Here is a 17108-nt window from a genome sequence, read left to right as displayed (position 1 = left end):
AATGACCCCCAAGGACCCCAAATAACCCCCAAGGACCCCATTGACCCCCAGGGACCCCAATGACCCCCAAGGACCCAAATGACCCCCAAGGGACCCAATGACACGCAGGGGACCCAAGTGACCCCTAGGGTCCCCAAATTGCCCCAAGGGGACCCAAATGATCCCCAGGGGACTCAATGACCCCGAAGGACCCCATTGACCCCCAGGGGACCCCAATGACCCCCAGGGACCCCAAATAACCCCCAAGGACCCCAATGACCCCCAGGGGACTCAATGACCCTGAAGTATCCCATTGACCCCCAAGGACCCCATTGACCCCCAGGGGACTCAATGACCCCCAGGGGACCCAAGTGACCCCCAAAGGACCCAAATGCCCCCCAGGGACCCCAATGACCCCCAAGGACCCCATTGACCCCCAAGGACCCCAATGACGCCCAAGGGACTCAATGACCCCAAAGGATCCCATTGACCCCCAGGGACCCCATTGACCCCCAAGGACCCCATTGACCCCCAGGGGACCCCAATGACCCCCAGGGGACCCCAATGACCCCCAGGGGACCCAAGTGACCCCCAAGGACCCAATGACCCCCAGGGACCCCAACGACCCCCAGGGGACTCAATGACCCCGAAGGATCCCATTGACCCCCAGGGACCCCATTGACCCCCAGGGACCCCATTGACCCCCAGGGGACCCCATTGACCCCCAAGGACCCCAATGACCCCCAGGGGACTCAATGACCCCGAAGGATCCCATTGACCCCCAGGGACCCCATTGACCCCCAGGGACCCCAATGACCCCCAAGGACCCAAATGACCTCCAGGGGACCCCATTGACCCCCAGGGACCCCCAATGACCCCCAGGGACCCAAATGACCCCCAAGGGACCCCAAATAACCCCCAAGGACCCCATTGACCCCCAGGGACCCCAATGACCCCCAAGGACCCCAATGACCCCCAAGGACCCCATTGACCCCCAAGGACCCCAATGACCCCCAAGGACCCCAATGACCCCCAAGGACCCAAATGACCCCCAAGGGACCCAATGACCCCCAAGGGACCCAATGACCCCCAGGGGACCCAAGTGACCCCCCAGGGACCCAAGTGACCCCGAAGGACCCCATTGACCCCCAAGGACCCCAAATAACCCCCAAGGACCCCATTGACCCCCAGGGACCCCAATAACCCCCAGGGGACTCAATGACCCTGAAGTATCCCATTGACCCCCAAGGACCCCAATGACCCCCAAGGATCCCAATGACCCCCAGGGGACCCAAATGACCCCCAGGGACCCAAATGACCCCCAAGGGACCCCAAATGACCCCCAGGGACCCAAATGACCCCGAAGGATCCCAATGACCCCCAAGGGACCCAAGTGACCCCCAAGGACCCCATTGACCCCCAGGGACCCCAATGACCCCCAAGGACCCAAATGACCTCCAGGGGACCCCATTGACCCCCAGGGACCCCGAACGACCCCCAGGGACCCCAATGACCCCCAAGGACCCCAAATAACCCCCAAGGACCCCAATGACCCCCAGGGGACCCAAGTGACCCCAAAGGATCCCATTGACCCCCAAGGACCCCAAATAACCCCCAAGGACCCCATTGACCCCCAGGGACCCCAATGACCCGCAGGGGACCCCAATGACCCCCAAGGACCCCAATGACCCCCAAGGACCCAAGTGACCCCCAAGGACCCCATTGACCCCCAGGGGACTCAATGACCCTGAAGTATCCCATTGACCCCCAAGGACCCCAAATGACCCTCAGGGACCCCAAGTGACCCCCAGGGACCCCAAATGCCCCCCAGGGACCCCCAACCGTCCCCCATTGTCCCCGATGCACTCACGGCAGCGGCGCAGACGGGCCTGCAGGGGGCGCAGCGCGGGGGCCAGGGGCGCCCCCTGCGGGACGGGAGGACCCAGCAGCTCCTCCAGCAGCAGCGCGTGGGCGGCCGCCAAAATGGGGGTGTCGGGGGGAGCCCCCCCGCGTAGCCCCACCCCCACCCAGCCTTTTGGTGGGGGAGAAGGGATACGGGGGTCAACCGGATGCCTGGGTTCATTCCCGGATGCCTGGGTCCCCTTGTTTGGGTCTCCCCGAACTCCTGGGTTCCTCCTGAACTCCTGGGTCCCTCCCGAACTCCTGGGTCCCTCCTGTACTCCTGGGTCCCTCCCGAACTCCTGGGTCCCTCCCGAACTCCTGGGTCCCTCCTGAACTCCTGGGTTCCTCCTGAACTTCTGGGTCCCTCCCGAACTCCTGGGTCCCCTCCTGTACTCCTGTGTCACTCCCGAACTCCTGGGTCCCCTATACGGGTCCCCCCGAACTCCTGGGTCCCTCCCGAACTCCTGGGTCCCTCCCGAACTCCTGGGTCCCCTCCTGTACTCCTGTGTCACTCCCGAACTCCTGGGTCCCCTATACGGGTCCCCCCGAACTCCTGGGTCCCTCCTGAACTCCTGGGTCCCCTATTTGGATCCCTCCCGAACTCCTGGGTCCCTCCCGCACTCCTGGGTCCTTCCCGGACGCCTGGGTCCCTCCCGGACGCCTGGGTCCCCACCTTCAGAGGGGCGGAGCACAATGATGTAATTCTCGGTGCCGCACTCTAGCGCCTTCTTGAATTCGGCCTCACTGCAGGGGGACACCCGGACGCCTGGGTCCCCCCGAACTCCTGGGTCCCTCAGAACTCCTGGGTCCCTCCCGACCTCCTGGGTCCCCGGACTCCTGGGTCCCCCAAACTCCTGGGTCCCCTGGATGCCTGGGTCCCTCAGAACTCCTGGGTCCCCTATTTGGGTCCCTCCCGAACTCCAGGGTCCCCTATTTGGGTCCCTCCCGAACTCCTGGGTCCCTCCCGAACTCCTGGGTCCCCTATTTGGGTCCCTCCCGAACTCCTGGGTCCCTCCCGAACTCCTGGGTCCCCTATTTGGGTCCCTCCCGAACTCCTGGGTCCCTCCCGAACTCCTGGGTCCCCTATTTGGGTCCCTCCCGAACTCCTGGGTCCCTCCCAAACTCCTGGGTCCCCTGGACACCTGGGTCCCACAGAACTCCTGGGTCCCCTATTTGGGTCCCTCCCCGAACTCCTGGGTCCCCCAGACTCCTAGGTCCCTCAGAACTCCTGGGTCCCTCCCGAACTCCTGGGTCCCCTATTTGGGTCCCTCCCCGAACTCCTGGGTCCCCCGGACTCCTGGGTCCCTCCCGAACTCCTGGGTCCCCCGGACGCCTGGGTCCCTCACCTCTGGACCAGCCGGTGCAGGGGGGCTCCCAAGTGGAGGGTGAGGCGGGTGCTGAAGCCTGAGGGGACAATGGGGACATGGGTGACATTGGGTCATACTGGTCATACTGGTCACACTGGGTGCCACACTGGTCATACTGGGGCTCATACTGGTCACACTGGGGGTCACACTGGTCACACTGGGGCTCATACTGGTCACACTGGGCCTCATACTGGTCACACTGGGGCTCATACTGGTCATACTGGGGCTCATACTGGGGCTCATACTGGTCATACTGGGGCTCATACTGGTCACACTGGGGCTCATACTGGTCATACTGGGGCTCATACTGGGGCTCATACTGGTCATACTGGGGCTCATACTGGTCACATTGGGGCTCATACTGGTCATACTGGGGCTCATACTGGTCACACTGGTCAAACTGGGGCTCATACTGGGGCTCATACTGGTCACACTGGGGCTCATACTGGTCATACTGGTCACACTGGGGCTCATACTGGTCACACTGTGGGTCACATTGTTCACACTGGGGCTCATACTGGTCATACTGGTTACACTGGGGGTCACACTGGGGCTCATACTGGTCACACTGGGGCTCACACTGGTCATACTGGGGGTCACACTGGGGCTCATACTGGGGCTCACACTGGTCACACTGGGGCTCATACTGGTCACACTGGGGCTCATACTGGTCATACTGGTCACACTGGGGCTCATACTGGGGCTCATACTGGTCACACTGGGGCTCATACTGGTCACACTGGTCACACTGGGGCTCATACTGGTCATACTGGGGCTCATACTGGTCACACTGGTCACACTGGGGCTCATACTGGTCACACTGGGGCTCATACTGGTCATACTGGTCACACTGGGGCTCATACTGGTCACACTGGGGCTCATACTGGTCACACTGGTCACACTGGGGGTCATACTGGTCACACTGGTCACACTGGGGCTCATACTGGTCACACTGGGGCTCACACTGGTCATACTGGGGGTCACACTGGGGCTCATACTTGTCACACTGGGCCTCATACTGGTCACACTGGTCACACTGGGGCTCATACTGGTCACACTGGGGCTCATACTGGTCATACTGGTGACACTGGGGCTCATACTGGTCACACTGGTCACACTGGGGCTCATACTGGTCATACTGGGGCTCATACTGGTCATACTGGTCACACTGGGGCTCATACTGGTCATACTGGGGCTCATACTGGTCACACTGGGGCTCATACTGGTCATACTGGTCACACTGGGGGTCACACTGGTCACACTGGGGCTCATACTGGTCACACTGGGGCTCATACTGGTCATACTGGTCACACTGGGGGTCACACTGGTCACACTGGGGCTCACACTGGTCACACTGGGGCTCATACTGGTCACACTGGTCACACTGGGGCTCATACTGGTCACACTGGGGCTCATACTGGTCATACTGGTCACACTGGGGCTCATACTGGTCATACTGGGGCTCATACTGGTCATACTGGTCACACTGGGGGTCACACTAGTCACACTGGGGCTCATACTGGGGCTCATACTGGTCACACTGGTCACACTGGGGGTCACACTGGTCACACTGGGGCTCATACTGGTCACACTGGGGCTCATACTGGTCATACTGGTCACACTGAGGCTCATACTGGTCACACTGGGGGTCACACTGGTCACACTGGGGCTCATACTGGTCATACTGGGGCTCATACTGGTCACACTGGGGCTCATACTGGTCACACTGGTCACACTGGGGCTCATACTGGTCACACTGCGGCTCATACTGGTCACACTGGGGCTCATACTGGTCATACTGGGGCTCATACTGGTCATACTGGGGCTCATACTGGTCATACTGGTCACACTGGGGGTCATACTGGTCACACTGGGGCTCATACTGGTCACACTGGTCACACTGGGGCTCATACTGGTCACACTGGGGCTCACACTGGTCACACTGGGGCTCATACTGGTCACACTGGGGCTCACACTGGGGCTCATACTGGTCACACTGGGGCTCATACTGGTCACACTGGTCACACTGGGGCTCATACTGGTCACACTGGGGCTCATACTGGTCATACTGGTGACACTGGGGCTCATACTGGTCACACTGGGGCTCATACTGGTCATACTGGTGACACTGGGGCTCATACTGGTGACACTGGGGCTCATACTGGTCACACCGGTCACACTGGGGCTCATACTGGTCACACTGGGGCTCATACTGGTCATACTGGTGACACTGGGGCTCATACTGGTCACACTGGGGCTCATACTGGTCATACTGGTGACACTGGGGCTCATACTGGTCATACTGGGGCTCATACTGGTCACACTGGGGCTCATACTGGTCATACTGGTGACACTGGGGCTCATACTGGTCACACTGGGGCTCATACTGGTCACACTGGGGCTCATACTGGTCACACTGGTCACACTGGGGCTCATACTGGTCACACTGGGGCTCATACTGGTCATACTGGTCACACTGGGGGTCACACTGGTCACACTGGGGCTCATACTGGTCACACTGGGGCTCATACTGGTCATACTGGTGCCACTGGTCCCACTGACCCGGCAGCAGCGGCTCCTCCGGGTTCACCTCCGCGGGGGTGGGCACCCACAGCGCTCCGCCCCCTTTGGCCGAGACTCCGCCCCCTGTGTGGAAACCACGCCCCCGGGTTTAAAAACGCGTCCCCCGGGAGGCTCCGCCCCCTCCAGCTGAGACCACGCCCCCCTGGTGGGAAATCCCGCCCCCCGAGGTAGGTCCTGCCGCAGCCCCGCCCCCTAGACAGGCCACGCCCCCCAGTGGAAGCCACGCCCATGGGAGGGGGGACTGGGAGGGCTGTGGGGGTCACTGGGGGGTCACTGGGATGGACTGGGAGGGACTGGGATGGGCTGGGATGGACTGGGATGAACTGGGATGAACTGGAAGGGATGTGTGGGTCACTGGGGGGGTCACTGGGATGGACTGGGATGAACTGGGATGAACTGGGATGGACTGGGATGGACTGGGATGGACTGGGATGAACTGGGATGAACTGGGAGGGATGTGTGGGTCACTGGGGGGGTCACTGGGATACACTGGGATGAACTGGAATGAACTGGGATGGACTGGGATGGACTGGGATGGACTGGGATGGACTGGGAGGGATGTGTGGGTCACTGGGGGGGTCACTGGGATGGACTGGGATGGACTGGGATGAACTGGGATGGACTGGGATGGACTGGGATGAACTGGGATGGACTGGGATGGATGTGTGGGTCACTGGGGGGGTCACTGGGATACACTGGGATGAACTGGGATGCACTGGGATGGACTGGGATGGACTGGGATGGACTGGGAGGGATGTGTGGGTCACTGGGGGGGTCACTGGGATGGACTGGGATGGACTGGGATGAACTGGGATGGACTGGGAGGGACTGGGATGGACTGGGATGGACTGGGATGCACTGGGAGGGATGTGTGGGTCACTGGGGGGGTCACTGGGATGAACTGGGATGAACTGGGATGGACTGGGATGGACTGGGATGCACTGGGATGGACTTGGATGGACTGGGATGAACTGGGATGAACTGGGAGGGACTGGGATGAACTGGGATGAACTGGGATGGACTGGGATGGACTGGGATGGACTGCGATGGACTGGGATGAACTGGGAGGGATGTGTGGGTCACTGGGGGGGTCACTGGGATGAACTGGGATGGACTGGGATGGACTGGGATGGACTGGAATGGACTGGGATGAACTGGGATGGACTGGGATGGATGTGTGGATCACTGGGGGGGTCACTGGGATGAACTGGGATGGACTGGGATGGACTGGGATGAACTGGGATGCACTGGGAGGGACTGGGATGAACTGGGATGGACTGGGAGGGATGTGTGGGTCACTGGGGGGGTCACTGGGATGGACTGGGATGAACTGGGATGGACTGGGATGAACTGGGATGGACTGGGATGAACTGGGATGAACTGGGATGGACTGGGATGGACTGGGATGAACTGGGATGGACTGGGATGGACTGGGGGTCACTGGGATGAACTGGGATGGACTGGGATGGACTGGGATGGACTGGGATGGACTGGGAGGGATGTGTGGGTCACTGGGGGGTCACTGGGATGAACTGGGATGGACCGGGATGGACTGGGATGAACTGGGATGGACTGGGATGAACTGGGATGAACTGGGATGAACTGGGAGGGACTGGGATGAACTGGGATGGACTGGGATGGACTGGGCGGGGACTGGGAGGGATGTGTGGGTCACTGGGGGGGTCACTGGGATGGACTGGGATGAACTGGGATGGACTGGGATGGACTGGAATGGACTGGGATGAACTGGGATGGACTGGGATGGATGTGTGGATCACTGGGGGGGTCACTGGGATGAACTGGGATGGACTGGGATGGACTGGGATGAACTGGGATGAACTGGGATGCACTGGGAGGGATGTGTGGGTCACTGGGATGGACTGGGATGAACTGGGATGGACTGGGATGGACTGGATGAACTGGGATGGACTGGGATGGACTGGGATGGACTGGGATGAACTGGAAGGATGTGTGGGTCACTGGGGGGGTCACTGGGATGAACTGGGATGAACTGGAATGAACTGGGATGGACTGGGATGGACTGGGATGGACTGGGATGTAAACTGGGATGGACTGGGATGAACTGGGATGGACTGGGATGGACTGGGATGAACTGGGATGGACTGGGATGGACTGGCGGGGTCTGGGAGGGATGTGTGGGTCACTGGGATGGACTGGGATGAACTGGATGAACTGGGATGCACTGGGATGAACTGGGATGGACTGGAATGAACTGGGGGTTCCTACCTTGCCCGGCCATCCGCCGCCCCGCCCCCGGCGCCGTTAGCCCCGCCCCTTCCGGCGCTGGCCCCGCCCCTGCAGGCGCGCCGCAGCGCCAGGCGCAGGCGCGGCCGGTTGAGGGAGCGCAGGCGCAGCGAGCGCACGGCGCGCACGTTGGCCAGCAGGTGAGTGGCCAGCAGCAGCGACACGGCCCACGGCGTCACCCTGCGCGGACACGGGGGGCGTGGGGGACGTGGGGGACGTGGGGACGGCGGGAAACGCGCCCCCCGCAACAGCCGGGCCCGACATTCCCCCCCCCCGCCCCCCCCCCCACCCGCTGCTTTGGGCTTGAGGCCGCGACACTTGGTGAGGCCACGCCCCCCCCCCGTGAGGGCACGCCCCCTTGGTGAGGCCGCGCCCCCTAGGTGAGGCCACGCCCCCTAGGTGAGGCCACGCCCCATAGGTGAGGCCACACCTCCCTTGGTGGAGCCATGCCCCCTTGTTGAGGCCACACCTCCCTTGGTGAGGCCACGCCCCCTTGGTCAGGCCACACCCCCCCTTGCTGTGGTCACACCTCCCTTGGTGAGGCCACGCCCCCTTGGTGAGGCCGCGCCTCTCTTGGTGAGGCCACGCCCCCCTCCCCCGTGAGGCCACACCTCCCTAGGTGAGGCCACACCTCCCTTGGTGAGGCCACGCCCCCCGGTGAGGCCACGCCCCCCTGGTGAGGCCACTCCCCCCATGGTGAGGCCACACCCCCCTTGTTGTGGCCACACCTCCCTTGGTGTGGCCACGCCCCCTTGGTGAGGCCACACCCCCCTTGTTGTGGCCACAACCCCTTGGTGAGGCCCACGCCCCCTTGGTGAGGCCACGCCCCCTTGATGAGGCCACGCCCCCTTGATGAGGCCACGCCTCCTTGGTGAGGCCACACCCCCTTGATGAGGCCACGCCCCCTTGGTGAGGCCATGCCTCTCTTGGTGAGGCCACGCCCTGCCCCCCGTGAGGCCACGCCTCCTTTGGTGAGGCCACGCCCCCTTAGTGAGGCCACACCCCCCTTGTTGTGGCCACAACCCCTTGGTGAGGCCCACGCCCCCTTGGTGAGGCCACGCCCCCTTGATGAGGCCACACCTCCTTGGTGAGGCAACACCCCCTTGCCACGCCTCCTTGGTGAGGCCACACCCCCTTGATGAGGCCACGCCTCCTTGGTGAGGCCATGCCTCTCTTGGTGAGGCCACGCCCTGCCCCCCGTGAGGCCACGCCTCCCTTGGTGAGGCCCCCCCCCCTTGGTGAGGCCACGCCCCCTAGGTGAGGCCACGCCCCCTAAGCTAAGCCACGCCTCCCCTTAGGCCACGCCCCCTTGGTGAGGCCGCACCTCCCTTGGTGTGGCCACACCCCTCTTGGTGAGGCCACGCCCCCTTGTTGTGGCCACAACCCCTTGGTGAGGCCACACCCCCTAGGTGAGGCCACGCCCCCCGTGATGGCACGCCCTCTTGGTGAAGCCACGCCCCCTTGGTGAGGCCGCAACTCCTAGGTGAGGCCACGCCCCCTTGGTGAGGCTGTGCCCATCTTGGTGAGGCCCACGCCCCCTTGGTGAGGCCACGCCCCCTTGATGAGGCCACGCCCCCTTGGTCAGGCCACACCCCCCCTTGCTGTGGTCACACCTCCCTTGGTGAGGCCACGCCCCCTTGGTGAGGCCACGCCTCCTTGGTGAGGCCACACCTCCCTAGGTGAGGCCACACCTCCCTTGGTGAGGCCACGCCCCCCTGGTGAGGCCACTCCCCCCATGGTGAGGCCTCACCCCCCTTGTTGTGGCCACACCTCCCTTGGTGTGGCCACGCCCCCTTGGTGAGGCCACACCCCCCTTGTTGTGGCCACAACCCCTTGGTGAGGCCCACGCCCCCTTGGTGAGGCCACGCCCCCTTGATGAGGCCACACCTCCTTGGTGAGGCCACACCCCCTTGATGAGGCCACGCCTCCTTGGTGAGGCCATGCCTCTCTTGGTGAGGCCACGCCCTGCCCCCCGTGAGGCCACGCCTCCCTTGGTGAGGCCGCAACGCCATTGGTGAGGCCACGCCCCCCCGCCCCCACCCGTGAGGCCACACCTCCCTTGGTGAGGCCACGCCCCCTTGGTGAGGCCACTCCCCCCTTTTTGTGGCCACACCTCCCTTGGTGAGGCCCACGCCCCCTTGGTGAGGCCGCGCCCCCTTGATGAGGCCACACCTCCTTGGTGAGGCCACACCCCCTTGATGAGGCCACGCCTCCTTGGTGAGGCCATGCCTCTCTTGGTGAGGCCACGCCCTGCCCCCCGTGAGGCCACGCCTCCCTTGGTGAGGCCACCCCCCCCCCCTTGGTGAGGCCACGCCCCCTTGGTGAGGCCACGCCCCCTAGGTGAGGCCGCGCCTCCCCTTGGTGAGGCCGCAACGCCATTGGTGAGGCCACGACCCCCACCCCCACCCGTGAGGCCACACCTCCCTTTGGTGAGGCCACGCCCCCTTGGTGAGGCCACTCCCCCCTTTTTGTGGCCACACCTCCCTTGGGGAGGCCACGCCCCTTTGGTGAGGCCACACCTCCTTGGTGAGGCCACACCCCCTTGATGAGGCCACGCCTCCTTGGTGAGGCCATGCCTCTCTTGGTGAGGCCACGCCCTGCCCCCCGTGAGGCCACGCCTCCCTTGGTGAGGCCACCCCCCCCCCCCTTGGTGAGGCCACGCCCCCTTGGTGAGGCCACGCCCCCTAGGTGAGGCCGCGCCTCCCCTTGGTGAGGCCGCAACGCCATTGGTGAGGCCACGCCCCCCCGCCCCCACCCGTGAGGCCACACCTCCCTTGGTGAGGCCACGCCCCCTTGGTGAGGCCACACCCCCCTTGTTGTGGCCACAACCCCTTGGTGAGGCCCACGCCCCCTTGGTGAGGCCGCGCCTCCTTGGTGAGGCCACACCCCCTTGATGAGGCCACGCCTCCCTTGGTGAGGCCACCCCACCCCCTTGGTGAGGCCACGCCCCCTTGGTGAGGCCGCGCCTCCCCTTGGTGAGGCCGCAACGCCATTGGTGAGGCCACACCCCCCGCCCCCACCCGTGAGGCCACACCTCCCTTGGTGAGGCCACGCCCCCTTGGCGAGGCCACACCCCCCTTGTTGTGGCCACAACCCCTTGGTGAGGCCACGCCCCCTTGGTGAGGCCGCACCTCCTTGGTGAGGCCACACCCCCTTGATGAGGCCACGCCTCCTTGGTGAGGCCATGCCTCCCTTGGTGAGGCCACCCCCCCCCCCTTGGTGAGGCCACGCCCCCTTGATGAGGCCACACCTCCTTGGTGAGGCCACACACCCTTGATGAGGCCACGCCTCCTTGGTGAGGCCACGCCTCTCTTGGTGAGGCCACGCCCTGCCCCCCGTGAGGCCACGCCTCCCTTGGTGAGGCCACCCCCCCCCCCCTTGGTGAGGCCACGCCCCCTAGGTGAGGCCGCGCTCCCCTTGGTGAGGCCGCAAAGCCATTGGTGAGGCCACGCCCCCCCGCCCCCACCCGTGAGGCCACACCTCCCTTGTGGAGGCCACGCCCCCTTGCTGAGGCCACACCCCCCTTTTCGTGGCCACAACCCCTTGGTGAGGCCCACGCCCCCTTGGTGAGGCCACGCCCCCTTGATGAGGCCACACCTCCTTGGTGAGGCCACACCCCCTTGATGAGGCCACGCCTCCTTGGTGAGGCCATGCCTCTCTTGGTGAGGCCACGCCCTGCCCCCCGTGAGGCCACGCCTCCCTTGGTGAGGCCACCCCCCCCCCCTTGGTGAGGCCACGCCCCCTTGGCGAGGCCACGCCCCCTAGGTGAGGCCGCGCCTCCCCTTGGTGAGGCCGCAACGCCATTGGTGAGGCCACGCCCCCCCCGCCCCCACCCGTGAGGCCACACCTCCCTTGGTGAGGCCACGCCCCCTTGGTGAGGCCACACCCCCCCTTGTTGTGGCCACAACCCCTTGGTGAGGCCCACGCCCCCTTGGTGAGGCCACGCCCCCTTGGTGAGGCCACACCCCCCTTGTTGTGGCCACAACCCCTTGGTGAGGCCCACGCCCCCTTGGTGAGGCCACGCCCCCTTGATGAGGCCACACCTCCTTGGTGAGGCCACACCCCCTTGATGAGGCCACGCCTCCTTGGTGAGGCCATGCCTCTCTTGGTGAGGCCACGCCCTGCCCCCCGTGAGGCCACGCCTCCCTTGGTGAGGCCACCCCCCCCCCTTGGTGAGGCCACGCCCCCTTGGTGAGGCCACGCCCCCTAGGTGAGGCCGCGCCTCCCCTTGGTGAGGCCGCAACGCCATTGGTGAGGCCACGCCCCCCCCGCCCCCACCCGTGAGGCCACACCTCCCTTGGTGAGGCCACGCCCCCTTGGTGAGGCCACACCCCCCCTTGTTGTGGCCACAACCTCTTGGTGAGGCCCACGCCCCCTTGATGAGGCCACGCCCCCTTGGTGAGGCCGCGCCTCCGTCGGGGAGGCCACGCCCCCCCCCCCCGTGATGGCACGCCCTCTTGGTGATGCCACGCCCCCTTGGTGAGGCCACAACTCCCTAGGTGAGGCCACGCCCCTTGGGGAGGCTGCGCCCATCTTGGTGAGGCCACGCCCCCTTGGTGAGGCCACGCCCCCTTGGTGAGGCCACACCTCTCTTGGGGAGGCCACTCCCACCATGCTGAGGCCACGCCTCCCTTGGTGAGGCCACGCCACCTAGGTGAGGCCGCGCCCCTTGTGGCCACACCTCCCTTGGTGAGGCCATGCCTCTCTTGGTGAGGCCACGCCCCGCCCCCCGTGAGGCCACGCCTCATTGGTGAGGCCACGCCCTCCTTGTGGCCACACCTCCCATGGTGAGGCCACGCCCCCCTTGGTGAGGCCACACCTCCCTTGGTGAGGCCGCGCCTCCCTTGGTGAGGCCACGCCCCCCCTTGGAGACGCCACCCCCCCCCCCAGGTGAGGCCGCGCCCCCCCTTGGGTAGGCCACGCCCCCTTGGTGAGGCCACACCCCTCTTGTTGTGGCCACACCTCCCTTGGCGAGGCCACGCCCCCTTGAGAGGGCCGCCCCCCCCCCCCCCCTTGGTGAGACCACGCCTCCCTTGGTGAGGCCACCCCCCCCATGGTGAGGCCGCGCCTCCCTTGGTGAGGCCACGCCCCTTGATGAGGCCACACCCCCTTGGTGAGGCCACGCTCCCCCTCCCCCCGTGAGGCCACGCCTCCCTTGGTGAGGCCACACCTCCCTTGGTGAGGCCACACCTCCCTTGGTGAGGCCACGCCTCCCTTGGTGAGGCCACGCCTCCCTTGTTGTGGCCACACCCCCCTTGGTGAGGCCACGCCCCTTGATGAGGCCACACCCCCTTGGTGAGGCCACGCTCCCCCTCCCCCCGTGAGGCCACGCCTCCCTTGGTGAGGCCACACCTCCCTTGGTGAGGCCACGCCTCCCTTGTTGTGGCCACACCCCCCTTGGTGAGGCCACGCCCCTTGATGAGGCCACACCCCCTTGGTGAGGCCACGCTCCCCCTCCCCCCGTGAGGCCACGCCTCCCTTGGTGAGGCCACGCCTCCCTTGCTGAGGCCACACCTCCCTTGGTGAGGCCACGCCCCCCTTGTTGTGGACACCCCCCACCCACACCCCCTTATTGAGGCCCACGCCCCCTTGTTGAGGCCCCACCCCTTCCCCAAGCCCCACCCTTTTCCCAAGCCCCGCCCCCTTCCCCAAGCCCCTCCCCCTTCCCCAAGCCCCGCCCCTCACCATGGCCGCCCGTCCAGCAGCGGGAGCAGCAGCAGCGCCAGGATCAGCCCCACCCCGTTCACCAGCGTCTCCTGACCAGTACAAACCAGTATGGACCAGTATGGACCAGTACGGACCAGTATGGACCAGTACGGGCCAGTATGGGCCAGTAACCCCACCTACCACCACGCCCCAATCCTCTCCCAGTCCATCCCAGTTCCTCCCAGTTCCCCCCAGTCCATCCCAGTCCATCCCAGTCCATCCCAGTCCCCCCCCCAGTCCCATCCCAGTTCCCTCCCAGTCCCTCCCAGTCCCATCCCAGTCCATCCCAGTCCCTCCCAGTCCATCCCCGTTCCCTCCCAGTTTATCCCAGTTCCCTCCCAGTCCATCCCAGTTCATCCCAGTCCCTCCCCCAGTCCCATCCCAGTTCATCCCAGTCCCTCCCAGTCCATCCCAGTTCATCCCAGTCCCTCCCAGTCCATCCCAGTCCCTCCCAGTCCCTCCCCCAGTCCCATCCCAGTCCATCCCAGTCTCTCCCAGTCCCTCCCAGTCCCTCCCAGTTCCCTCCCAGTCCCTCCCAGTCTCTCCCAGTCCATCCCAGTCCATCCCAGTCCCTCCCAGTCCCTCCCAGTCCCTCCCAGTCCATCCCAGTCCATCCCAGTTCATCCCAGTCCATCCCAGTCCCATCCCAGTCCCTCCCAGTCCATCCCAGTCCCCCCAGTCCCTCCCAGTCCCTTCCAGTCCCATCCCAGTCCCATCCCAGTCCCATCCCAGTCCATCCCAGTCCCCCCCAGTCCCATCCCAGTCCCCCCAGTCCCTCCCAGTCCATCCCAGTCCCTCCCAGTCCCTCCCAGTCCCATCCCAGTCCATCCCAGTCCCTCCCAGTCCCATCCCAGTCCATCCCAGTCCCTCCCAGTCCCTCCCAGTCCCATCCCAGTTCATCCCAGTTCCCCCCAGTCCATCCCAGTCCATCCCAGTTCCCTCCCAGTTCCCCCCAGTCCCTCCCAGTCCATCCCAGTTCCCTCCCAGTTCCCCCCAGTCCATCCCAGTCCATCCCAGTCCCATCCCAGTCCATCCCAGTCCCTCCCAGTCCATCCCAGTTCCCTCCCAGTCCATCCCAGTCCATCCCAGTTCCCTCCCAGTCCCTCCCAGTCTCTCCCAGTTCCCTCCCAGTCCATCCCAGTCCCTCCCAGTCCATCCCAGTCCATCCCAGTCCATCCCAGTCCATCCCAGTTCATCCCAGTCCCTCCCAGTCCATCCCAGTCCCTCCCAGTCCCACCCAGTCCCATCCCAGTCCATCCCAGTTCCCTCCCAGTTCCCCCCAGTCCATCCCAGTCCATCCCAGTCCATCCCAGTCCATCCCAGTCCCTCCCAGTCCCTCCCAGTCCATCCCAGTCCCTCCCAGTCCATCCCAGTCCATCCCAGTCCCCCCCCCAGTCCCATCCCAGTCCCTCCCAGTCTCTCCCAGTTCCCTCCCAGTCCATCCCAGTCCATCCCAGTCCATCCCAGTCCCATCCCAGTCCATCCCAGTCCCATCCCAGTCCATCCCAGTCCATCCCAGTTCCCTCCCAGTCCCTCCCAGTCTCTCCCAGTTCCCTCCCAGTCCATCCCAGTCCCATCCCAGTCCATCCCAGTCTCTCCCAGTTCCCTCCCAGTCCATCCCAGTCTCTCCCAGTTCCCTCCCAGTCCATCCCAGTCCCATCCCAGTCCATCCCAGTCCCTCCCAGTCCCTCCCAGTCCCATCCCAGTCCATCCCAGTCCCTCCCAGTCCATCCCAGTCCATCCCAGTCCCTCCCAGTCCCTCCCAGTCCATCCCAGTCCATCCCAGTCCCTCCCAGTCCCTCCCAGTCCATCCCAGTCCATCCCAGTCCCTCCCAGTCCCTCCCAGTCCCATCCCAGTCCCATCCCAGTCCCATCCCAGTTCCCTCCCAGTCCCTCCCAGTCCATCCCAGTTCCCTCCCAGTCCCTCCCAGTCCATCCCAGTCCCTCCCAGTTCCCTCCCAGTCCCTCCCAGTCCATCCCAGTCCCTCCCAGTCCATCCCAGTCCCCCCCCAGTCCCATCCCAGTCCATCCCAGTCCCTCCCAGTCTAAACCAGTTTACCCAGTTCCCACCTGGCTGCCGTCCTTGGCGGCCACATCGGCCACGTTGTCCCGCTGGGCCTGGTGAACGACCAGGGACGCGCGGGTGGCCCCGCCCGCCACGCCCACCACGCACTGGGACACCAGTACAAACCAGTATAAACCAGTATGGACCAGTATGGACCAGTACAAACCAGTATGAACCCACACAAACCAGGAGAAACCCGGATAAACCACTATAGACCAACACAGACCAGTATAAACCAGTAACGCCTGCGGGGCCACGCCCACCACTCACTGGGGGGGGAAACCAGTATGAACCAGTATGGACCAGTATGGACCAGTACAAACCAGTATGAATCCACACAAACCAGGAGACACCTGGATAAACCACTATAGACCAACACAGACCAGTATAAACCAGTAACGCCCATGGGGCATGCCCATCATGCACTGGGACACCAGTATAAACCAGTATGGACCAGTATGGACCAGTACAAACCAGTATGAACCCACACAAACCAGGAGAAACCCAGATAAACCACTATAGACCAACACAGACCAGTATAAACCAGTAACGCCTGCGGGGCCACGCCTACCACGCACTGCGGGGGGGAAACCAGTATGAACCAGTATAGACCAGTATGGACCAGTACAAACCAGTATGAATCCACACAAACCAGGAGACACCTGGATAAACCACTATAGACCAACACAGACCAGTATAAACCAGTACAAACCAGTATAAACAACACAGAGTGGCCCCCCACGCACTGGGGACACCAGTATGGACCAGTATAAACCAGTATGGACCAGTACAAACCAGTATGAACCACTAAAAAGCCACACAAACCAGTATAAACCAGTCCCACCCAGTATCCCCCATTACCCCCCAGTTTTCCCCAGTAACCTCCCAGTATCATCCCAGTGCCTCCCAGTATTGCCCCAGTGCCTCCCAGTAACCTCCCAGTATCCCACCAGTGCCTCCCAGTAACCTCCCAGTATCCCCCAGTCCCTCCCAGTATCCCACCAGTGCCCCCCAGTTCCTCCCAGTAACTCCCCAGTATCCCCCAGTTTCTCCCAGTATCCCCCATTACTCCCCCAGTGCCTCCCAGTAACCTCCCAGTATCCCCCATTACCCTCCCAGTATCCCCCATAACCCCCCAGTAACCTCCCAGTATCCCCCCAGTAGCTCCCAGTAACCTCCCAGTATCCCCCAGTCCCTCCCAGTATCCCCCATTGCCCCCCAGTATCCCCCCAGACCCCCCC

The 17108-nt window shown here is 64.1% G+C and overlaps 1 protein-coding gene across 1 annotated transcript in view; it reads right to left on the bottom strand.

Moving 5' to 3' along the window:
• RUSF1 (RUS family member 1) overlaps window positions 1-17108 on the bottom strand; it is a 32629-nt gene that overhangs the window by 7339 nt on the left and 8182 nt on the right. Inside the window, exons 7-13 of the mRNA XM_065044304.1 lie at window positions 15873-15974; window positions 13782-13852; window positions 8104-8276; window positions 5811-5885; window positions 3228-3285; window positions 2555-2625; window positions 1850-2011 (exon numbers count right to left, since the gene is read on the bottom strand). Of these exons, the coding sequence (XP_064900376.1) occupies window positions 1850-2011; window positions 2555-2625; window positions 3228-3285; window positions 5811-5885; window positions 8104-8276; window positions 13782-13852; window positions 15873-15974 (712 nt within the window). The remainder of the gene's footprint in view (window positions 1-1849; window positions 2012-2554; window positions 2626-3227; window positions 3286-5810; window positions 5886-8103; window positions 8277-13781; window positions 13853-15872; window positions 15975-17108) is intronic.

This window comes from Columba livia, chromosome 35 (assembly GCF_036013475.1).
Source record: "Columba livia isolate bColLiv1 breed racing homer chromosome 35, bColLiv1.pat.W.v2, whole genome shotgun sequence".
In the NCBI taxonomy this organism is placed as follows: domain Eukaryota; kingdom Metazoa; phylum Chordata; class Aves; order Columbiformes; family Columbidae; genus Columba; species Columba livia.
Note: the sequence above shows the minus strand (reverse complement) of the source record. Positions and strands in the feature narration are given on the sequence as shown.